Source organism: Macrobrachium rosenbergii, chromosome 52 (assembly GCF_040412425.1).
Source record: "Macrobrachium rosenbergii isolate ZJJX-2024 chromosome 52, ASM4041242v1, whole genome shotgun sequence".
Taxonomy (NCBI): Eukaryota; Metazoa; Arthropoda; class Malacostraca; order Decapoda; family Palaemonidae; genus Macrobrachium; species Macrobrachium rosenbergii.
In genome coordinates this window covers 16,974,421-16,999,420 of record NC_089792.1, presented here as the reverse complement: position 1 = coordinate 16,999,420, position 25,000 = coordinate 16,974,421, and the positions used below count along the sequence as shown (strand labels likewise).

General features: G+C 37.4%; 4 protein-coding genes across 4 annotated transcripts in view; 1 reads left to right on the top strand and 3 right to left on the bottom strand.

Moving 5' to 3' along the window:
• Positions 1–895: 895 nt before the first annotated feature.
• The window catches only part of LOC136833859 (uncharacterized), a 177,193-nt gene continuing 153,088 nt past the window's right edge, over positions 896–25,000 (top strand). The window contains 2 exon segments of the mRNA XM_067096160.1: positions 896–1,337; positions 5,538–5,595. The gene's annotated coding sequence lies outside the window, so the exon portion shown is untranslated.
• On the bottom strand, positions 6,817–7,230 carry LOC136833863 (UPF0134 protein MPN_501-like). The gene has a single exon (XM_067096165.1). The coding sequence runs from the start codon at positions 7,228–7,230 to the stop codon at positions 6,817–6,819; it is 414 nt and encodes a 137-aa protein (XP_066952266.1).
• LOC136833862 (sericin 1-like) lies at positions 7,406–7,957 on the bottom strand. Its single transcript, XM_067096164.1, has one exon. It carries the CDS (start codon positions 7,955–7,957, stop codon positions 7,406–7,408), a length of 552 nt encoding a protein of 183 aa, XP_066952265.1.
• On the bottom strand, positions 8,084–11,568 carry LOC136833861 (sericin 1-like). Its single transcript, XM_067096163.1, has 3 exons — positions 11,549–11,568; positions 10,854–10,927; positions 8,084–9,747 (listed from the first exon to the last, which is right to left on the bottom strand). The coding sequence occupies exons 1-3, from the start codon at positions 11,566–11,568 to the stop codon at positions 8,084–8,086; spliced, it is 1,758 nt and encodes a 585-aa protein (XP_066952264.1).

Genomic DNA, 25,000 nt, shown 5'->3' with positions numbered 1-25,000 from the left:
TAAAAAAACATTTGAGCGTTGATGAGTTGAAAGATGTATTAACTAAGCTCACCTGTTGAGAAGCGAATCAGTCGACTCTTTCTCTCTCTCATGTGGGAAAAATGGAAAACTTGATTTGAGCTGATATTTCTCTCTTGTTTACATCGTCAGACTAACAATGAAATAAAAAAAAGGACAGTTTATCAGTCTGTGATCTCATGTGTTGACAGTAGAATTTTCTTCGTGTGTCGTCATTTCCCGTGAGTTTTTAAACTTCACGCTGCTGACTAGTACATAGTCTACAACGCTTTTTTGTTCTTTTCTTTCCCAGTTGTAGACTCATGTAGCCTACACTTCTGATCCTCAGTAAGCAAAACAAATCCTTAATCGTTCATCCGCTCTACATAATAATTTTCCCATTCCTCTCTAAGTTTTATATTCTTGAACAAGCCCCAGACTTCAAACTGCCAAAGGGGTAATTAATATAACTTTTATTAGATACTGAGATATATTTTTTACACTTATCTGACAATTATATGGTGAAAGTTCTTTTGCAGGGGAAGTAAATTTTATGATTATTCAAGATCATTAAAAAATTATTCAGTGCTATATCTCCACTTCTCAGACATCAGTAGTAAACAATGCACTGCACACTGAGCCTGTTTTCATCCATGTTTCTTTTTTCAGACCCTTTCTGACTACAGAGCAACCCAAACAAACTATGCCATCTCTACAGTTGACTGTCTCGAGCGGTTTCTTTGTGACCAACATGTCTTTGTTTATATGGCAACTCCCACAAGGGAAGAACGATGGGAATGGATGACCCAAGTCTTAGCCATCGTTGGCAAATAGCCTAGCTTGGTCGTGTCTCCTCTAGTCAATTCAGCTGCTTGTTTGTTTTTAAGGTACTTGCAAGAAGGGCAAATGACCTTAATTTTGACGTTCTTCACGCGCCTTAGAATCATTCTTCAGTTTTTTCGTTGTTGGAGATTTTTACCGCGTAACGGCGTTTCGTGTCATTTTAATTCAGTATAGTTTCTGTTTATGCTGACTTTCCGGAATTGGCCTACTGCTATCATGCATTAGACAGACGAGTTTTCTGTTGGTTAGTTGTTTTTAGATTCGACTGGTTTGGGGCAGCACAGGGATTTTAAGTATGAAGAGGATTATGAGACTTGGTATTAGACCCCTGGAATTTGGCGAATCAACAGAACTAAACTGGTCATCGACTGTTGACTTATCCTAGTGTCGACTCCAGTTTACAGGAGGTTGGCTTGTGATCCATAGTGTCGACATGTATGCCCGAAATATATAAATCAATCCATTTTACAGGAGGTTAGCGTTGTGCTTGCTGCAAGGTAATTATCATTTAATAGAATTATAATATAAAGTACATGGTCTTACGAAGATATCGTTTATTATAAATATTTTTACTGAATGGTAAAATTTCCTTATTTCGGTAAATTTCTATCTCACCAGTACTGCTGCATTATATACACCCATTTCCATATTCTTCAGCCAAGGAATAGTCGACATCTTCGTTTGGCCGTCTCTTTACATTTACCAATTATAATTTAGTTATGACTGTGTGAATTTTCAGAAGTGTAGTGCACACTTTCAACCCATACAGTAGTCACCCGAGTCTTGTTAACAATGAGACTGTTGGACGGCAGAGGGAAATAAAATGGGCTTATGGGCGGCGATTTCATGAAATAGTGAAATAACCTAACATAACCCAACATAGGGTGATAGGATCCTTAGTGTTACCGAATGGGGAGACTCCCTGCCACATTACCTGACATAGGTTACTATAAATCTGAAAGTGAAATACGGGGATGCATCTTTAACCTTCCTCATTATTTTACAAGCTGCCCCTAATTATGTGCGTCATTTTTTATTTTGGTTTTGTTTGTACCACAGGAATTGAAACAATTTTTCCATCATATGATAATCATCACGAATGTATAATTTAGGTCTACTGAGAGATTTGTAGCCCTAACTGAAAGGTGAGACAACTTCTCCCCCCTCCTCCGGCCCGGCCACCTAATACGACGAAGGTTGACAAAGCATTAGAGTGAAAACAGGGATGCACCCTAACCCAACACTCCCGCCTATCATTTTACTTATACCATTTTTTATTGGTTTTGTTTGTGTTGTAGTATTTTCAACATTTTTTTTCTGTATGATATCCATCAAATGTAAAATTCCTGAGATACCTGTAGGATGTAGAAATCACAACTCTTGTTTATTGACAGCTGGTGATACATAGGATATATTGCAGAGTATTTTTCAAATTGCAATTCGTTCAGTTGTGCTACCCTTTATCTTCATAATGACGTTTTTTAAATACTATATGGTGTTACTGTTGTACTGGTATTGTGTCTAATTTTTGTTCATGGGGTCTTTAGTCTCTGTTCAGCAGCTGAAGTAACGAAACCGTTTATTGGCTCAAGTACTTTTCTTATAGAAATTAAATAGAAATTCAGAAAGCATTTACTTATTAAAATCATGTAAGTTAGATTCTGTATGTTTTAGTTTGTTGTAAAACTAGAGAAACTCCATGCTGCAAAAGATCACATCATGGTTTCACTCATCCAGTGGAATTTTACAAAATGGTAGTGTCTTGTTACCTCAGGTTGGGTAGGACCCTGTGCCATAGGTTTAGGTTAGGATAGGATATGCACATGTTACTATTTCCCACATTTTGTTCGCATATTTTTGTAATCCACCTTCTAAAAATTCATGTTTCTAATGAGGTGCCCAAATTGTAAAGTATAAGGTTGAATGTGGGGTAGCAAAGTAACAACAAATTTTGTAACCAGTGCAAAATTTCATTTGCTTATTTTAGTTTCTCACGACTGAAATCCAGACTTCCCACTGAGGTGCCCAAAATTTTTGGAAGATGAATTAATAAACCTCTTCAGAATAATTAGAAATGCATCAAAAGCAATTGGATAAACCACATTTCAGTGTTTAATTTGTATTATGGCCAACCTGTAAAATTTTACCTTTTGCCACCTAACCTAACCTTGTGTACCACACCCTACATGGATGGGGTGGCTTTGCCTTTCTTGGACCTAATTAGAAACGTTCTTGGCTACGTGGCTTGCATTTTTGTTGTCCTGTACCTGTAGTCATTATCTCCAAATATATACTGTTATCCTTCATTGTTAGAAGATGCAAAGGCTGCATGTACTGTAAACACTAGTAAAACAATAGTTTAAAGGAAACTGATGTCAGATTTATTAAAAACTGTCAGAATAACTACATTTCATATTTAATATCGTAACTCCCTAATTAATGTAGAGTAATAACAGTTTTCACAAATTTTATATCTCCAAATACATAATTCTCTCTTGAATACAGTATCCTCACCACTTTATTACTACTGTAGTTCCATACATGCATGATTTTTAAAGTTTTATTGAAATACACACACACACACACACACACACACACATATATATATATATATATATATATATATATATATATATATATATATATATATACAGTATATATATATATGTATATACACCTGTTATATTATATATACTAAAGGAATCGTAAAAATATCGTCAAGGGAAGGGCTTTACTCTTGAAGAGACTTTGGTCACGCCTGGTGATCTCATGTAATTGAAAATAATTTTCAGTGAAAGGGCACCACCAATTAGACGAAATGTTGAAAAACCATATATCATAGGTGAGTCATAAAAGCATTTGGAAAACCATTCATCAGTAGCTGATGGTAATGACTGTGATTACAAAGAGATGAGAGAGGGCAGCACATTAGAGTCTGAGTAAATAACATGTTGACCTTATATGAACAAATGAAAAATCATAAAATCTCCTGTCTTGTTGACTATACATTACTGACAGTTTTGTTATCAAAGGAAAAGGTCTTAATATATTTACTAAAATAATAATTGATCATAATTTAGGCTGTATCTTCTGGGTTTAAAAGTAACCTGCACCTCCCAGTACTGCACTAGGCTAGTATTCTGACTGCCTTTCAGCAGGCAGGCAGTGAAAGGAGGCGCTTTGGTGGTTTATGATAAAAGTTAATGACAAGATATCCTAATGATATTTTTTGGGTAAAGTGATGGACGTTCCTTCCAGATCAGTATCCTAGATTAGGTTAGGTTAGGATGTTTATTTGTAATTGCCATAGACACATTTTGATAGTTTCCTTTTTTGTGTGGTGGTTATTGATTACACACATGAACCATTTATTTTTCCATAAGCTCTCTTGTGATATTTTCATATATAGTACCATTCTTGTTGGTGCAGTTCACTCGTTTTGGGTTACTGCCCACCGGAACATCCCAGGTTTGTAATTGTGGTAACCCCCAACCACCCGTTAATAGACATAGGAATATGGAACTTGCAAAAAACAAATGGTTTGTACCAACAACAATGGTCAGAGGCACTTACAACAAATAAGAGGTTTAACATGCAAGAGTTTAACAGTGAAGTGAAGCATATTTATCTCTTTGTAGGCACCTTTATCAAATAATTTTCTTGTAGAGTCAGTGCTTTTAGTTTCCAATGCTTTGGGAATGTTTGCAAGTTCTCGCTGGAGGTACTATAGGAAAGATTCTCTTTATATAAACAACTTGTCAGTTTTGCCAGGATCTCTTCTGGGTTTTCGTGTTGTAGTTACACTGCATGGCTACGTTGTTGGAAAAGGTCCCTTGGTTCACAGTAGACCTTACCTTACCTTACAGACCTTACAGTTCGTTCGGGTTGCCCCAGGTCCCTCGGTGTGAGGCATACAGTTGTGAAAAGGGATTAAGAATTTTTGTTCTTTGCTTATGTGTACAGTGTATTTCTTGGATATTTAATATATGTTGGTAATAAATGCATATTAATGGAACTGAGATTCAACGATGTTCGAAAAAGAACTTTCGAGCTCATTGCAGCCAGGCTATATAGCAAGTTGTCCCAAGGACTTTAAAAAAATAAAATCATATTAAAAACCAGCTATATCATAGAAGCGACATGTATTCAAGAAAACTTTTAGCTATACTAGGAAAATAAAAAGGAAACCTTGATTAACCCAGTGATGGTCGATAGATGGCCTCCAAAATTAAAATAATGGATGAAAATGCTGATGATGCATGGCCTTTCTTCGGTTTCTGCTGAATTTCTTGAAGTGTCTTTCATATGGGAGAAATATATTTTCGCGAAATCATAAATTTTTATTTGTATTCTTCTGATCTTGGTAGATTGTCAGTTTGTAATAAGTGGGGTTCAGCTTTTTTATGTAATGGTAAATTTGCTATTTTTATGGTTTATCGGCTGAGTTAAAAAAAATTCCAAAGATCAGCATAAAGATTTTGAGATACATTATCACATAAGTTAAATGTGAAATGTGTCCCTGTTTGCCGTTTCATTCAAGAAGAAAGTGAAAGACTAATGTTTCCAAGTCTGCTGTACCCACTCTATATTATGGAACGAAATTTGTTTATTGGATTTGTAAATATAATTATTACTGAGTACAGATCGCTTGAATATGAATCATCTAAACATGCACATTCATATTCCGTTCACCGCAGGTGTGTAGCGCAGGAAGAAGTGAGCTGTCGATGACGCAGTATTACAAGTGTTGGTTTGGTAAGTACTGATGTCGTCTTTGTTTAAACGTACTTTATTGTCTTTGTTTAGTTGTTCGCCCTGAGAAGCAAACTAGTCAGCAGTTTGGCAGCTAAAATCGTATAGAGGGAATATCTTGATGAATGCTGCTGTTTGGGTTGTGGCATGAATTTGCTATATTTTCTAGATTAGAGTCATTATAAGGTAAGTTAAGTGACAGATAGTTTGGCGACTTTTGTCTGCACCGTGTCATATCATAGCAAAGTTGTTATGTTAGGAGTAAACAAATTTTGAACTCCTGATGACAGCTTTATTAAAAGGATTTTTCCTATAAGCGCAAATTCCGGCTACAATTTATAACACTGTTTATCACATATTCTCCAGTGTTTTGGAGAGAGACGCATTATATAGTTTTATATTAATCGGTACATTTATCTTATACAAATTCCAGTTAGAAATTCCATTTGAAAATTTTAATTACTAAAATTAAGGAGTAGTGGACACATTTTGGTTATTCACTAGTTGCTTATACGATTTTTTGTCTAAATGGTCAATTTTTAACTGGTGTTCATTTCCACTGGAGTAATAGGACTACTTTTAGATGCTTCTCGTTCATCTGATGCTGTAGATGGTTGTTACTTGTCAAGAATTTGATATTTTTGATTTTGAAGTTTGTTTTACATTAACATTCTGGTGTTTGAGATTCTGAATCCTGACTTATTTATGGTATCCCATATTTGTGATGTTCTACTGTTAATGAAGTTGGTGACTACATTGTCAGTAGAATGTCAACCTAAATTGGGAACAGACATTGTTTTCTTAATTGTTTAATGGCGTAAGAGATAGTTTTCTACTGATTTTATTTGTACAAGAGGATTATTTGAGCAATTCACTTTTGGATCGAGGTACCCCTCCATAGTAGTTGATGTTGCCGAAAGGCAGTCGCGCACCATAGTTGTTATTTCTTCATCAGCATTTTCTTTTTCATCTGCCAATATCAAGCTTGGCGTGGTTATTTTTATTTATTTTATTATTTTGCTGGATTTTTTTATTAGATATTGGAGGCCTTAGACACAGTTATGAATTGGTACGTTCAATAAATTTGCATATTTTGCTTACTTATGGGTTAATTTTAAGCCCTCTATGATATATATTAGAAATTGGCAAGATTTAGATCTGGAGTGGTTATTTTGTCCACAGTTGGTACATCTGGGTGTGCCACAGTACAATACTATTGATTATTCAATGCGTTGTCTTAACATATGACGAGTACCCTTGAACATTTGGTGTTTCATCTTGAACATTCAATGAATCCCCTTGAACATTTAGTGTGTCATCTTGAACATTCAATGAATCCCCTTGAACATTTAGTGTGTCATCTTGAACATTCAATGAATCCCCTTGAACATTTAGTGTGTCATCTTGAACATTCAATGAATCCCCTTGAACATTTAGTTTGTCATCTTGAACATTCAATGAATCCCCTTGAACATTTAGTGTGTCATCTTGAACATTCAGTGAATCCCCTTGAACATTTAGTGTGTCATCTTGAACATTCAATGAATCCCCTTGAACATTTAGTGTGTCATCTTGAACATTCGACGAGTCCCCACTTGGTGCATTTAGTGTGTCATCCTGAACATGGACGAATCCCATTGAACATTTAGTGTGTCACCTTGAACATTCAACGAGTCCGCCCTGTACAATTGGTGCATTTAGTGTCATCATGAACATTCAACGAATCCCCTTGAACATCTAGTGTGTCATCTTGAACATTCGATGAGTCCCCTTGAACATTTAGTGTGTCATCTAGAACATTTGATGAGTCCCCTTAAACATTTAGCGTGCCATTTTGAACATTCGACAAATCCCCTTGAATGTTCAGTGTTTCATCTTGAACATTCGATGAGTCCCCTTGAATATTCAGTGAGTCCCCTTGACTATTTAGTGTGCCATCTTGAACATTCGATGAGTCACCTTGAACATTTAGTGTGCTATATTGAACATTCGATGAGTCCCCTTGACCATTTAGTGTATCATCTTGAACATTCGATGAGTCCCCTTGAACATTCGATGAGTCCCCTTGACCATTTAGTGTGCCATCTTGAACATTCGATGAGTCAACTTGAACATTTAGTGTGCCATATTGAACATTCGATGAGTCCCCTTGAACATTTAGTGTGTCATCTTGAACATTCGACAAGTCCCCTTGACCATTTAGTGTGCCATCTTGAACATTCGATGAGTCTCCTTGAACATTTAGTGTGCCATCCTGAACATTTGATGAGTCCCCTTGACCATTTAGTGTGTCATCTTGAACATTCGATGAGTCCCCTTGAACATTTAGTGTCTTCTTGAACTTTTGATGTGTCCCCTTGAACATTTAGTGTGCCATATTGAACATTCGATGAGCCCCCTTGAACATTTAGCGTGCCATGTTGAACGTTCGATGAGTCACCTTGAACATTTAGTGTGCCATCTTGAACATTTGATGAGTCCCCTTGAACATTCATTGTGCCGTCTTGCCATCTTGAACATTCGTTGAGTCAACTTGAACATTTAGCGTGCCATATTGAATGTTCGATGAGTCCCCTTGAACATTTAGTGTGCTGGCTTGAGCATTCGGTGAGTCCCCTTGAAGATTTAGTGTGCCGTCTTGAACATTCGTTGAATCTCCTTGAACATTTAGTGTGCCTTCTTGAGCATTTGATGAGTCCCCTTGAACATTTAGTGTGCCGTCTTGAACATTCGTTGAGTCCCCTTGAACATTTAGTGTGCTGTCTTGAGCATTCGATGAGTCCCCTTGAACATTTAGTGTGCTGTCTTGAGCATTCAATGAGTCCCCTTGAACATTTAGTGTGCTGTCTTGAGCATTCGATGAGTCCTCTTGAACATTTTGTGTGCCGTCTTGAACATTCGTTGAGTCCCCTTGAACATTTAGTGTGCCGTCTTGAGCATTCGATGAGTCCCCTTGAACATTTAGTGTGCTGTCTTGAGCATTCGATGAGTCCCCTTGAACATTTAGTGTGCCATCTTGAACATTCGTTGAGTCCCCTTGAACATTCAGTGTGCCATCTTGAACATTCGTTGAGTCCCCTTGAACATTCAGTGTGCCATCTTGAACATTCGTTGAGCCCCCTTGAACATTTAGTGTACTGTCTTGAGCATTTGATGAGTCCCCTTGAACATTTAGTGTGCTGTCTTGAGCATTCAATGAGTCCCCTTGAACATTTAGTGTGCTGTCTTGAGCATTCGATGAGTCCCCTTGAACATTTAGTGTGCCGTCTTGAACATTTGTTGAGTCCCCTTGAACATTTAGTGTGCCATCTTGAGCATTCGATAAGTCCCCTTGAACATTTAATGTGCTGTCTTGAGCATTCGATGAGTCCCCTTGAACATTTAGTATGCCGTCTTGAATATTTGTTGAGTCCCCTTGAACATTTAGTGTGCCGTCTTGAACATTCGATGAGTCCCCTTGAACATTTAGTGTGCTGTCTTGAGCATTCAATGAGTCCCCTTGAACATTTAGTGTGCTGTCTTGAGCATTGATGAGTCTTCTTGAACATTTTGTGTGCCGTCTTGAACATTCGTTGAGTCCCCTTGAACATTTAGTGTGCCGTCTTGAGCATTGATGAGTCCCTTGAACATTTAGTGTGCTGTCTTGAGCATTCGATGAGTCCCCTTGAACATTTAGTGTGCCATCTTGAACATTCGTTGAGTCCCCTTGAACATTCAGTGTGCCATCTTGAACATTCGTTGAGTCCCCTTGAACATTCAGTGTGCCATCTTGAACATTCGATGATTCCCCTTGAACATTCAGTGTGGCATCTTGTACATTTGTTGACTCCCCTTGAACATTCAGTGTGCCATCTTGAACATTCGATGAGGCCCCTTGAACATTTAGTGTGTCATCTTCAACATTTGTTGTGTCCCCTTGAACATTTAATGTGCCATCTTGAACATTTGACGAATCCCCTTGAACATTCAGTGTTTCATTTTGAACATTCGACGAGTCCCCTTGAACATTCGATGTGTCATCTTGAATCTTCGATGTCTCTCCTTGAACATTTGGCAAGTTTATAGATGGGTCTGCTTGAACATTGAATGAGTCTTCCTGAAAATTTGTTGAGCCTAATTGAACATTCGAGGAGTCTCCTTGAGAGTGAACGGTTTCTGGAAAAAGGAAGTGGCTTCTTGTGATTTTTCATAGGATTTACCCTCCGTAATCTATTGCTAAATAGAATGGACTGCACTTGCATTCCGTATCGAATTTTATTGAGCTTTATGTGCACTCTTCTTTTTTTACCTTAATATAGCCATAACTTCACAGTAATTGAATTGGTGCACGCAGTAACACACACACACACACACACACACACACACACACACACACACACACATACTATATACTCTTCAAAACTAGTGTGTGTGAAAACTGACTTCTTTAGTTTGTTTCCTGTACAAGAATAAAAATGTACACAAGCGGAAATATTACTAGGTTTCCTGTGCATTATATATTAAACTCCATTAATACTTGTGTGAATTGGGCAATCCAAAATGGTTAGGACAATGCCATTTTCATCGATGTCACCAATTTATTTAATCTAACAACGAAAGTCTTAACGTTGGTGCCTTCGACAAAATTCACTTGTTAGGATAGACTAAGTTAAAGAGTAATAAAACCATGAGTTACCAGCAAAGATTTAAGCAGGAGACTTATGCAAATCATCATTTATGATCTTGGAAACACAAGGCCTTGCAGTTAAGTTTTGGGATTCAGTGCGATCATTAACTGAACAAAAAAAATTGGGAAGAAAAGCTGGTTTGCAAAATCTTAGATATTGTTTTAGTTTTCTATAAAAGAAAACTATTGAGATGGCTTTTTCTTCCCGTCCGCCCTCAGATCTTAATAACTACTGAGGCTAGAGGGCTGCAAATTGGTATGTTGATCATCCACCCTGCAGTCATCAAACATACCAGATTGCAGCCCTCTAGCCTCAGCAGTTTTTATTTTATTTAAGGTTAAAGTTAGCCATGATCGTACGTCTGGCAGAGCTATGGTGAAAACAACACATGCCACCATCGGGCCGTGGTTGAAAGTTTCATGGACCGTGGCTGAGAATTTCATACAGCATTAAACGCCATTCAGAAAACTCGATTCCTCCGAAGAAACTCGTTTACTGGTTTCATCTCTAGCTCATTTTTTACTCTTCGTGTATTTTGCAGACACACTGTCTCTCTGGCCTTCAAAAAAGTGTCTTTATATGCATAAATTTTACCTGACTTGATGTAGGTAGTCACACCAGACACAGTTTCCAATTTCTGAAGGTCAGCGTCAGTAGCAAGCGAAAAGCTGGTGAACAGACAGTTGGTGTTACCTGTAAAAATAGTAAGTAAATAAATAATAAGTAAGTCTGGGATTAATAAGCTTCCATCGTTTTGTGGTCACAAGCTGTATTTTATATGGCCTTCGTGATTATCATTTGTCACTTTTGTGAGTTTTAACATTGTTTTATCCGATTATCGTAAAATTATTAATTTAAATTAATCTAGAAAATTCAGAAGATAATCAGAAACACTACGACCATGAACTTTTGGAAACATCCTGACAAATTGAAATAAGGATTTTTCGTATTTAGGAAATTTCTTGGCTAAGGAGCAGAAGGAGGGAAATTTTGCTCCCAAAGCCGGTCAAGTCAGAGTCTCAAGGAAGAAATTAACTGTAAAATCATAAAATTAAAAAAGGTGTTAACTGACTTATCTGTTACAATGTAAGTTTTGTGTGCTCAAAGCCTCTGCTTAGCTCCAAATTTAGAAGTTAAGATAACTGTATCCTTAGACATTGTTAGCGAAAAAAATTTTGTAATGATTTTATTTGAATGCATATATGCTGTTAAAAATGAGCATACAGTGCACTTTTCTTTCTCGTGAGCCAGCAGTACTGCTGACATGGAAGAAACAAACTACCACTTACAGGGAAGTGGGAGTTGCCATTGCCTCAAATGGATCGGGTCTCCTTGAAAGAAAATGTGAGGTTTATCTGCCTTAAAGACGCCTTTCTTTTTAGGTTTTGTAATACAAATCCACGGAAACAATTGTTTAACAAATAGAACATCAGCTAAGCACAGGGAGTTTGGTTTTTCCCTGAAGTTTCCATAAAAAGTTGAGTAACAATAACATCTAGAGGTAAGTTATGCAAGCGCTTGAGCTAGTCTGTCTCATTCATAAGCTTACCTGTGAGCACAAGTTAAAGAGGTGCTAGGCTGGAAATGGAAGATATTTTTTGTGTATATATATTTTTCATTCTTCTGGAGGAACAACTTGTTCAGGAATTAAATGACAAATTCTATGTTTTGGCTGGTCTAATGGGTATAGCTCATAGAAGCAGTCATTACTTGATAATTTTTAATAAAGCACTTGATAAGTGTTCCTACACTTGTCTTGCAGTGGTGTCCTAACACGCTCATGTCAAACATACATTTTTTTTAGGCATCATTTAGAGTGACATTTGATAACCCCTGTGGTAACTGGGGAAAGGATAAGTTGCTGAATAAGCAAAATTAAGCTAAAGTTCGCTGTAAAACTAAAATACGGTATTATCACCTTGTAGGTCGTTGGTAATGGAAACACCTTTGCAGTCATCTTGATGAAGGCATTTCAGTCTACAGTAGCCTGAAATGCAAGACATTTCTTAATAGTTTTACTTATATTTTTATATATTAATATGGCTCACAGCGTCGTCATCAAAATTTTATCAGAAGATAACATTGACGAATAAGATCAAAATATTGTTCTGAAAATATAGCACGTAACTAATTGAATATATTTTGACATGCCTGAAACTGGACTAAGAAAGTTACTTTACACACATACATACTATTTATATATATAATGAAGCTCTTCTTGGAGCGCTTATTACTAAACATTCCAAGAAGAGGTCCGTTGGCGGACGAAACTGTTGAGCTCTCTAAACTATTTACATATTTCAACTTCTTATGTGGAATACAACTGAATTATATATCTTCGTGTCTAAGAAGCTTACCAGTATCATATACATGTAGAACACGCGCGCGCGCACACACACACACACACACATATATATATATATATATGTATATATATATATATATATATATATATATATATATATATATATATATGAATTACTCTTACATGATGATGTCACTCCCTGTTCAGTTGTTTGAATGAAGCTGTCAATGATTTTGGTGTCTGGCAGGATGTCTGCAAAGCGAACGGCGCTGATGGCTGGCAGGAGTGAACTCCACGTCAGCATCAGAGCCAGCCGTCTGTGTCCTGCCTCGTTCATCCCCGTATTCTTAACCTAAAGGAGCCATTAGCATGGATCAGAATATTGTGAAGGGGAGGAGGAGTCTGAGACAAAACTACGGGATGTTTTTGAGAGAAAAGGTCCTTCCACACTACAGTAAAATGCCATAAACACACGGGAAGCCTATCGCATGCATGTAACAGACAGGTTGGCATACATGTCAAAAACAGGTTGGAAACAAGTGAACGATCGTAATTAGAGAACGAACCTTTGGCAAGTGCTGGATAATCGTTTGAAGTATTGGTTAGTACTGCCGATAAGTCTTTGACTTGTATTCAGCCTGTTTTTGATGCGTGCGCGATTAAGTTACCGACATAAGCTTATGCCATGCTTTCCTGTTGTGTGGACGCACCCTAAGGCATTGTGTTTTGCTGAAGCCAAGTTAATAAACATAGTAATGAATTTAATCTGTAATGACTTAATGCATCAAAACAAGGATATTGCAGACACATCTTACTTCCGCAGTGTTGCAAGAAGTTAGAAATCTCTCTCTCTCTCTCTCTCTCTCTCTCTCTCTCTCTCTCTCTCTCTCTCTCTTTGTTTCAGGTAACAAGAAAATAAAATGGATTGCCCAAATAACACACTGAAAATTTATTTTAAGAAAAATAATTTGGAAATGATATAAGAACTGGCCTTGTGTCATTTTTAGCATTGCAGATCCTCGTGCACGTACAAACAAATTATATATATATATATATATATATATATATATATATATATATATATATATATATATATATATATACAGTATATATATATATATATATACATATATACACTGTACATATAATTGTGTTGAACCAACTCTCCTATATGGAAATGAAATGTGAATGCTGAATACGAATGAAGGAGAGAGGGTGGGAGCTGTAGAAACTAACTTTTTACGTATGACAGTGTCAGAACAAAATATTATAAAGTTGGGAGGCTGACCTCATGATAACGTCCGGCAATTTCTAGCTTTGCCTCTGCTCTCAGTCATATGCTCTTTTCCCTACTTATCTCCCTCAGTTCTTTCCGAAAGTCTGAACCATCTCAAAACAAGCACTTTGACAAATGCTTTGGCTGGTGATAATCTTTCTGCCACTTGTTGTTCGTTTCCCTACATTTTTCACGTTTTTAATTCTTGCGCCACATGAAATTAGCAAACTGATCATCTTAGCAGTTCCAACCTTTTGGCTTGCATTCGTATTCAGCATCCACACTGCACTATCATAAAGGAGAGTTGGCTCAAAAAATCCTTTCATGCATTTCTGTCTTGGCTTCCATAGATACTCGGATCACTTTCTACCCCTTTGAACACATCCAGCCACTTTCCATGCATGACGTATTCTGTGACTCATCTGCTGCCAAGTATCTGTGCGAATTATATTTTTTGTAACTATTTAGCGTGGTTACAATTAATAATACATTATTACACAACACAAATGTATAAATCAAAACTTTCTGGCAACGATCCTGTTACTTGAGTGTAAAATGCTAGTTTATGTCTCACACGAAAGAGTAAAAAATAAAATCTTTTGATAAGGCACGCAAAAGAATCATACCAAAGGCGTAACTCCAAGGGAAAATATGCTTTCAGAAGCGTATTCTCCTTGGGAGTTACGCCTTTGGTGTGATTCTTTTGCGTGCCTTATCAAAATATTTTAATTTTAACTCCGTCGTGTGTGTTAAAGAAATTAGCATTTTACACTCAAGTGACGGGAGGCTGATCAATGCCAGAGTGTATTGATTTATGCATTTATTTTGTTGTTATGTATTTCTACGTTAATCCACAACTATCCGTCCTTGACAAACAGAAGGTTTTGGGATACTAATTTTCGTTTGGAGAGAGATTCTTAATCTCTATTGAAACATAATAAGGATGGCCGTGTCGGCAGAACCTGGAAAGAGCCTTTGTTCTACAAATAATAATAATAATAATAATAATAATGATAATAATAATAATAAAATTAGGCACATGGGCGCTGAACCAGTTTATCAAGTGAACATTGTTCCGTTTAGCCAAGTGTGTTGACAATAGAATGTAGCGGTAGAGTATATCTTAGTTTAACCAGACCACTGAGCTGATTAACAGCTCTCCTAGGGCTGGCCCGAAAGGTTAGATTTATTGTACGTGGCTAAGAACCAACTGGTTACCTAGCAATGGGACATACAGGTTATTGTGGAATCCGAACCACATTATGACGAGAAATGAATTTCTATCACCAGAAATAAATTCCTCATTAGCCGGTCGGAGAGTCGAACGCTGGGCCAACAGCGTGCTAGCCGAGAGCTCTACCCACCCCTCCAGTGAAGAACTATGTCGCGGTAGAGCACCGTACCGTACCGGCTTTACCTCCGAGAATTCTGTGCAAGGGAGCAAACTCGGTAACACTAGAATTTGTGTCCTAAAATCATCTTAAGTGATATTACTTGGAATAATACAAAAAAAGTAGTATAGAGATGAGCAAGTCTGTTTAACAGACGTGCAAATGATTGTAAAACCCTTATATATATATATATATATATATATATATATATATATATATATATATATATATATATATATATATATATAATATATATATATATATATATATATATATATATATATATATATATATATATATATATATATATATATGTGTGTGTGTGTGTGTGTGTGTGTGTATGCTAGAATTCTACAGTGATGAAATAATAAAAGACCACTCATCATGCTATGTGTGTGTGTGTGTGTATGCTAGAATTCTACAGTGATGAAATAATAAAAAGACCACTCACCATGCAACGGCTTTCCGATAGGGATAGGAAATTGAAACTAGAGTTCAAGTGATGTATAAGACACAGGCTTCCAACTTCTGTCACGTTAGTATTAGAAGTGGTATTGAGAAGGGAAAAATATTACTGCTAGGTTAAAATACTAGTTAACGACAATTTTGTAGTTCCTCGTTGGGAGAGTCGGTAGAGTTGTCGGCTAGCACTCGCTAGGCCCGAGTTCGAGTCTCCGGCCGGCTGTTGAAGAATTAGAGGAATTTATTTCCGGTGGTAGAAACTCATTTCTCGCTATAATGTGGTTCGGATTCCATAATAAGCTGTAGGTCCCGTTGCTAGGTAACCAGTTGATTCTTAGCCACGTAAATAAGTCTAATCCTTCGGGCCAGCCCTAGAAGAGCTGTTAATCAGCTCAGTGGTCTGGTTAAACTATATACTTAACGACAATTTTGTGTAGTACAGTTTCACTTCAAATGTATATCTCTGATGATTCCATGTTGCTTGAACAGTGTTCTTACATTTCCCATAAAGTGTACAGGTATTCCCCTACTTACGATGGGGTTAGGTTCCAAAAAACCCATCGTTTGTTGAAAAAATCGTAACTCGAATATGGCCCTACACTAGGGTAATCAGTACCATCCATACATATATGGTAGCCTAGCCTACACTACACAGTATACTTTATACATATATGGTATAGTAATTATTAGTGTCAGCTAATTCTGCAGGTTCAGTGCAGACTGACATGATAAGCCAGTATTAAGAGATATTGAATAACAAACAAGGGCTGGCCTGCACTTTCGTATATCATATACGGTAGCCTAGCCTACATTATACTGTATTCTATTTTCACATAACACCGCCGTATTATACAAACATCAAAATAACGAATGTGCATCTTTTCCATGGATCTTTTAAAATGTTATGCTTTACTACACTGTATCCAATCGTAAATATTCTTATATTGCTTTTGCATTATAAATTCCGATCATAGCGATCAAATGTTTTGGTTTCGGAATCGATCACGCGGTCTTTATTTCGCCGCATTTAACTCGGTTCAGAGGGCATTTCTTGCCTCAAGTTAGCGTAAATGAATCTCTAGATACTTTATTTATAAGGGACATGTGTATTTTTCGTTATACGAAGTGTTTTTATGTCGAAATATAACTTAAATATGTCTCGTTGTGAAATTATTTTAGCCATTTTTTTCGTTAGTAGATGACGTTGGCGGCTGGCCCTTTGTTTTGTGTAAACAAAAAAAATCGGCGTGAAAACAGCAGTAATATGTGTTCTTTCATGTCCAGTAGTTTTGATTAAAATACTCTCCAATTTTATTTGCGGTCGAGTTTCATCCATGTTGCCAATGTACGATAATTTATAGTCATTAGCAGCTTGAACATTCTTTTCTCAGCGTCAGCTACAACTTGCAGCTTAATTTTACTGTAGCAGTATATTTCCTTGCCGATCTTTTCTCCAAAGCGGATAAGGGTAGTGTAAAAACATATCAGTACTTAACGTCATTTTTAATATAACTACGATAATTGTTTAACCGTACGATGGTTGAAATACAAGCAAAACAGTTGTTATCCGATTTGGTTATTAGCAAAACAACAGAGTCTCGTTCGGTTGTTTATGGCTGTACGCATTTTCGCAAGAGTATAAGGTTACTAACAATGCTTTTATTATTCTCTTACTTTTTTAACTAGAAGATGGAATAAAGAGATGGAGAAAAAGAAGTTGGTCTTTCTTGCTGCCTGATTCTACGGCAATTGTAGTGTACGCTGTTGCTTGTGCCCGCTCGAAATTTAAAAATATTTTCTAAATATTGTCGTACCGGTATTAATTGCTAACTCCATCGTAAACTCGAATTCTCGTAAGACGAATTATCGTCACTCGTGCACTACCTGTATTTAGAAACGCACAAAAATTGCAAACGAACACTGACCTATTTTAACTTCCGACATAACGAGAGCAAGTGAGGTTAGCTCATTGAATTAATGTACCTATTCCAGCCTCTCGGGCCAACGTATCGTACACCGTACGCTGCCTGGTTGTACGTTGTTGCCTTGCGCCAGTCACCCGCGAAATTTAAAATTACGTATTTTTTCAAAATATTGTCGTATCGATATTAATTGCTAACCCCATCGTAAAAGCGAATTATCGTAAGTCGAATCATCGTAACTCGAGCACTACCTGTATTAATTTTCTTATCAAGACAAAGCGAAATACAGTAATAACAATAGAACTGCAAAACGAAATGGAATGGACAAAAAAAAATTTTTTTCACAAAATTGAGAAAAATTCCCGTTTCTTTTACCTGTCGTTGTATTCCCCTCTCCCCCTGTCCGGTCGTTCCACGAGAAATCTGGGAATTGAGACGGGTGGGCCAGCTCCTGGAAAATAAGCCTCAGGTCGAATCGTAAATGATTGATACATGTAAGTTGGCTACATTCAAGGTACCGTTTCCACGAACAGTATATTAATGTTTATGAAGCCAAGACTGAGCTGTGAATAAAGAAAACGGGTCTCCTTCCAGGTTGAAAAGAGTGAACGTGATTTACGAGTATTTCCTGCGATGCTAATGACTACTTTTGTCACGCTAAACTTAATGTACACCGAGAACCAATACGAGGATAGCATTCGTGCTGGAATAGTCTTGGACTTGAAAGAAAAGCGTGGTTCGTATTTAGAGGTGTATATATTTCTTTCAAAATATACAGAGAACTGTCTGTCCTCGCAGACAGTTTCCCCGTGAATCTCCCAAGTTCTCATTCTGTCTCCACTATTTTAAACTATTCTTGGCTGTACTTCACAAATGGACAGTGCAAACAAATAGTTTAAATGAAAATAATACAGAAGTCACTCAAGTGTGATTAAGAATAAAATGGTAATGACTGTTTGTATGCGATAAATCATAATTAAACTTAAACGGTAACATGTTTACGTGGAACGATAGTGCCCTAGAATTCGGTGGTTCCCAACCTTGGCCTTTGGACTATCAGGGGTGGCATGGCGAAAATTTCTTGGGGCCACAAAAATTTTGGGAAGTTGAGGGCCACAAAAATTCTACCCTGTTGCCTCCTGGATTCATTTGTAATAAACATTTTTATTTGTCTTGTTGAAGTATGTTTTTAGATAGAGAATAAATGTGCATTTGATAGACACGGGTATTCAACAGAAGGTTATAGCAAAACTTAAGTGCTTTGCTTTTTACCACTATGAATGTTAAGGACGAAAATGTAAAGATTTCCAAAAGGGGTCATGAGCCAAAAAGGAATGGGAACCACTGCACTAGATTCCTTGTTTCTCTCTCTCTCTCTCTCTCTCTCTCTCTCTCTCTCTCTCTCTCTCTCTCTCTCTTTATTTTTTGCTAATTCCAGTTATTATTTTAGTATATATTTTTTGCTAATTCCAGTTATTGTTTTAGTCTTTATCTTTTGCTAATTGTAGTTATTATTTCAGTATATCAAGCAGGGCGATGGTAACTCACAAAGCATGTGACGGTGTCAATAAAATCCGTCCTCGCCCTGGATCGTCTCTCGTTATCGCGTTGTTGTCGTAAAGAACTTGACTTGCTTTTCAGCTTTTTACAAATTCTTATCTTCACAGTAACAATACGAATCCAGTGCTATTATTAATCCCCTCGGTCATTTTCTTTACAACACTGTTGTTCCACGTTCCATTTTTTAGACTTCATGTTAGAGAGTCATATGATGGTTTTAGTCGTCAGAAACCCTCATTAATCTGGGAATTCTTTAGCGATGGTTATCTGGCTGGATCGTCGTTTTCAATAAGAAGATCCTGGAGGGTTTTGTCCACGAAGTCTGCCTTCTAGCGCCATTCTGACAAGGTCATTTAACTGTCTGGCTTACGTAGGGTGATTCCAGAATTTTCCGCCTGTATGAACGATGAGTTACTCCAATTTCTGTGATGCGTAAAGTGGACGAAATTCCTAGAATTTTCGAGGCTATACCTAAGATATTTTCTCCCCTGTTAATATCTACGATTGCAAACGCCCAGTTTGTCCCGCCCAAACTTTTCCATTCTCTGCATGGTACTTTGTAAACGCCGGATTTGGTTTTCCTTATTTTTAAAGACGTTAATAAAAGCATTCCTTATGGTTCTTGGATATAAAAAAATTGTTTTCAGGTTCGGTGTTCAAAGTCAAGTTCTTAATACCCTCTATGTATGGGGGTTGTATTTTGTTGGTAGACTCCATTTTGCTGTTATCCTCTTAACTCCGAAAACATATTTTACTGGCTTTATCGATAACGTATCTGGGGTAGAGTAGATGGGTGAGATGTTTACGATTGGTACTGAATTCTTTGTCTAAGCAACCTTGAAAACGTATTTTTTCTTTGGTCCTCTAAGAAGAGTGCAAGCTACCCTAGTCTCTACTGAATTGTTAGGGTAGGTCCACACTGCAGTAAGACATGTCATACACATGTCTGTGACTTATGGCACGTGCATCACAAACAGATTAAATACAGGTCAGCGACTTATTGGTAATCCTAACCCGTGCTTCATACGATTATCCGTCATTTGGCAAAGACTCGTTCTTCCCATATGGTCGTTGACTTGTTATCAACCTGCTTGTGACATGTCGGTATCGACGTGTGGTTTTGATATGTTTCACTGATGTATGGACGTACTTTTATGCGGACATAACAGTGAAACTAACTGTAAAAATTTTTTTTATTTAAAAAAACTTTCAGAAGAATATTAGACGGATGGCAGGATAGAGTGAGAAATTATACAATTTTTGACGTTTTGGAAGCTCCATACATAGAGGGGATACTAAAGACTTGCAGATAGAGATGGCTTTGATATTCCTTTGCACTACCCTGAGGAGAACAGTACGTGAAAACTGTGAGATGGAAGACTGGAAACAAGGTCTTTAGACCTTGGCTGGAAATGAGTGGAGATTTGTGGAAGTGAAAGCGAAGGAAACACGCGATTGGCGGAATTTCCGAGAGGCTGTTTACGTCGCGCGGCGTTAGAGACAATACTACTGATAGATGTACTGTGCAGTAAATATATATATATATATATATATATATATATATATATATATATATATATATATATATATAATGTGTGTGTGTGTGTGTATAATATATATGTATATATATACTGTATATATGTGTGTGTGTGTATAATATATATGTATGTATGTATATATGTATGTATATATATATATATATATATATATATATATATATATATATATATATATATACATACCAGGAAGCCTATGTATTTCCTTATAAAGCGACTGTAATTTATTTATAGTTACTAAAACTGGCGGCACAACATCTACTGTAAGTTATTGACGTCTAAGTGATTGTAGGTCAGAGAGGCATTGGTACACCAGGTGACTGCTAAATTGTTCTTAGCCGTTATTGTGTTTGATGGCCTCGTGATTTGCGAAAGGCTCCTTTCATGCAGATATGAGAAAAAAATTACATTCCTTCGCAGTCATCAAACCACGCCTAAACAAGACTATCTTCGTTCGATTCACTAAACAGTTCAACGAGCCATTGATTAGTCTAGATACCAATGTAGTTTTTGTGTGTTGGAAATATGTTGAGAGATAATTAATGGGACTCATGCATTGACTCACATGTATTATCAAAGAAATAAGAAACTATAGATTGGCAGATGTATGCACACTTTCATAGTCTGTAGTGCTGTATGCATGTATGCGCATGTGTGGGTTTTTCAGCATGTGTAAGTACCGGTTTGCATGATAAAGCACATACGATATCGATACGCTCCAACTAAATATAAATTGTATATCTGAGAATCAAATGCATGACAGAATCACCTGGAAAGTGACAAAGTCAGTACTGATATAATGTTCAGTGATGTTCTCTTTAGTATTTTGTTTTTATACATGCATGTGATTAGGGTATCACAATAATGGACGAAACACACGAGGGGTTTAATGATATCAGTGAGTGTCCGACTGGTACGGTGTGTTCGTGCTTGAATAGAATTAATGGTGAGAAGAATCACAAAAAAAAACTTAAGATATTTATGTGCTTGATTTATCATTGACAGGAATGATAAATGAGATATTTATGTGCTTGATTTATCACTTACAGGAATGATAAATGAACGGTATCATTTCCTCCGGAACACGGCGTCATTCGATAGATTATTTCGTGAAAAGTGCGCGTGATTTTCAGGTTCATATTATTTGTGTGAATCCGTGCTGACGTTTTTACAGTAGGTGTGCCGTTGACATTGTTCGAATTAGATGAATTTTAAGCCAGTAACAGTCTCATTATCATTTATGAATTGAATTGAATATATATAGCATTTGGGACCTATGAGGTCATTCATTGCTGAAAGGGAAGTTGAAAGTAAAAAGGTTTGAAAGGTGTAACTGGAGGAAAACCTCGCAGTTGCACTATGAATCAGTTGTTAGGAGAGGGCGGAAAGTAAAATGGAAGAAAGAGAATAAGAAAGGAGGTACAGTAAAAGGAACGAAAGGGGTTGCAGCTAAGGGGCGAAGGCACGCTGCAAAGAACCTTGAGTAATGCCTACAGTGCACTGCATGAGGTGCACTGACGGCACTACCCCCCTACGGGGCATTCTCATGGATTCCTTGATGTTTTGACAACAGGTGATCAGGATTCGCTGAGGTTCTTCCGAAGGCCTGACTTGAAAAGTTGTTCGTAGTAGGCAGTTGGTCGGTAATATTTTCCCTGCTGCAAAAGGATTACTGAATCTTAACCGAAATCCGTATGGATCATAATTACTTTTTGTGACTTTTCTGAATAAATTTGACCAGGATAAAATAAAAAAAGTAAAAAATGCGCCGAAGTTTCATCGGCGCAGTCGAGTTTTCTTTGCATCGTATAATCAAGGCCACCGAAAATAGGCCTATCTTTCGGTGGTCTCGTTATAATGCTCTACGAGCCGCGGCCCATGAAACTTTAACCACGGCCTGGTGGTGGCCTGGGCGATATTTTTGCCGGCACACGATTATGGCTAACTTTAACCTTAAGTAAAATAAAAACTATTGAGGCTAGAGGGCTGCAATTTGGTATGTTTGATGATTGGAGGGTGGATGATGAACATACCAATTTGCAGCCCTCTAGCCTCGGCGCAAAAAAAGTTAAATATACCTTAGTTTTACCAGACCACTGAGCTGATTAACAGCTCTCCTAGGGCAGCGGTTTTCTTTTCAGAAAACTAAAAAGGACTCGATAAACGTTGTATGTAATGATAAAGATGAATGGAGATATCGCTGTGACGACGCGTTTTAGCCAAAATAGTTTCATCTGAACATCTTATTTAGTTATGGGAGGATCCTTTGCTAGTTAACCTGTGAAATCTAAATGAAATGTGAAAAACTTGCAGATAATTAGGCTTCAGCTTTAATATTAGGAACAAGAACATCTTGATGAAAATTTGAAGTTGATAAGTTTAGTTACAGTCCAGTGGGAACAGAATCGTCACGTCAAGTTAAGTATACCTTAGTTTAACCAGACCACTGAGCTGATTAACAGCTCTCCTAGGGCTGGCCCGAAGGATTAGACTTATTTTACGTGGCTAAGAACCAATTGCTTACCTAGCAACGGGACCTAAAGCTTATTGTGGAATCCGAACCACATTATAGCGAGAAATGAATTTCTGTCACCAGAGATAAATTCCTCCAATTCTTCATTGGCCGGTCGGAGACTCGAACTCGGGCCTAGCAGAGTGCTAGCCGAGAACTCTACCGACTCGCCAATGAGGAACTACAGACAAATGTGGCTTAAGTAGTGTACGGAAACTTTTCACTGGAAGATCACAGAGAAGTAATTCAGGTGAGTAAGATTGATCTATTAGAGTGATAGATGAAAATAATAACGGGAATTAGATTTCATGAAAAATTATCGTTTCACTTTAGCTCACCATCATGAAATCATTTGCAGTGGCTTCTTTTTCTTGATTTTCTTATAGCCGTTGTGATTGTTTGACCTTACAGTCATAGTTAGCTGTTACCCAGATCTCTTGTAGCCCATAAAAACAGCTTTCAGATACTATAGTCTCCATGTTTATCATACAAATACCTTCATAAACATAACGAGAATGTTTACGCTTTGATTCTGTGTTCTACTACATGTTTAAGTGACGGGCTCCTCCAGTCTTTATATAAAATCCTGATTGGCTCCTGAATTCACACCCAGGTTTTCAAGTTCTTTCGGAGTTAGCATATTTATTTTTTGTACATTATAGTGCAAAAAAAAACACTTTCCGCCAGTGACTTCTGCGACGGCAGTTACGTGGTGTTTCATTGTTGAGATTGAAGCTTTTTTTTTGTTTTCAGTTTTCCGTCCGCACTTTTTTCTGTCCGCACTTTTTCTGTCCACCCTCAGATCTTAAAGACTACTGAGGCTAGAAGGCTGCAGATTGGTTAGTTAGTTGATCATCCACCCTCCAATCATCAAACATACCAAATTGCAGTCCTCTAGCCTTAGTAGTTTTTATTTTATTCAAGGTTAAAGTTAGCCATAATATTGCTTCTGGCAACGCAACAGGACAGCCCACCACGGCCGGCTGAGAGTTTTACGGGCCGCGGCTCACATAGCATTATATTTTCGGTGGTCTTGATTATAAACTGTACAGAAAACTCGATTGCGCCGAAGAAACTTTGGCGCATTTTTTACTTGTTTTAAATCCTTTTTAGTTTTCTGTAAAGAAAAACTATTGTGCCGGCTTTGTCTGTCCGTTCGCACTTTATTCTGTCCGCACCTTATTCTGTCCGCCCTCAGATCTTAAAAAATACTTAGGCTAGAGGGCTGCAAATTGATATGTTGATCATCCACCCTCCAGTCATCGAACATACCAAATTGCAGCCCTTTAGCCTCTGTGGTTTTTATTTTATTTAAGGTTAAAGTTAGCCATAATCGTGCTTCTGGGAACACTATAAGATAGGCCACCGCCGGGCTATGGTTAAAGTTTCATGGGCTGCGGCTCATACAGCATTATGCCGAGACTACCGAAAGATAAATCTATTTTCGGTGGCCTTGATTATACGCTGTAGCGGCTGTACAGAAGACTCGATTGCGCCGAAGAAACTTCGGCGCATTTTTTAGTTGTTTTTTTTTTATAGCTCTTTCACTCCTCAACTGAGGCTCAATAGTTATGTTCCCCCACATACCCTCACCTCACAGTTCCCTTTAATTCATGACTTTCAAAGATAGTTCTCATTTTTCTTTCGTGGCTGCGCATTATGGTAAACACCTCGTCTCTAAGGATACGAGAGAGAGAGAGAGAGAGAGAGAGAGAGAAAGAGCATTGGGACGTTTCACAGTTCGGCTACTTAGCGAA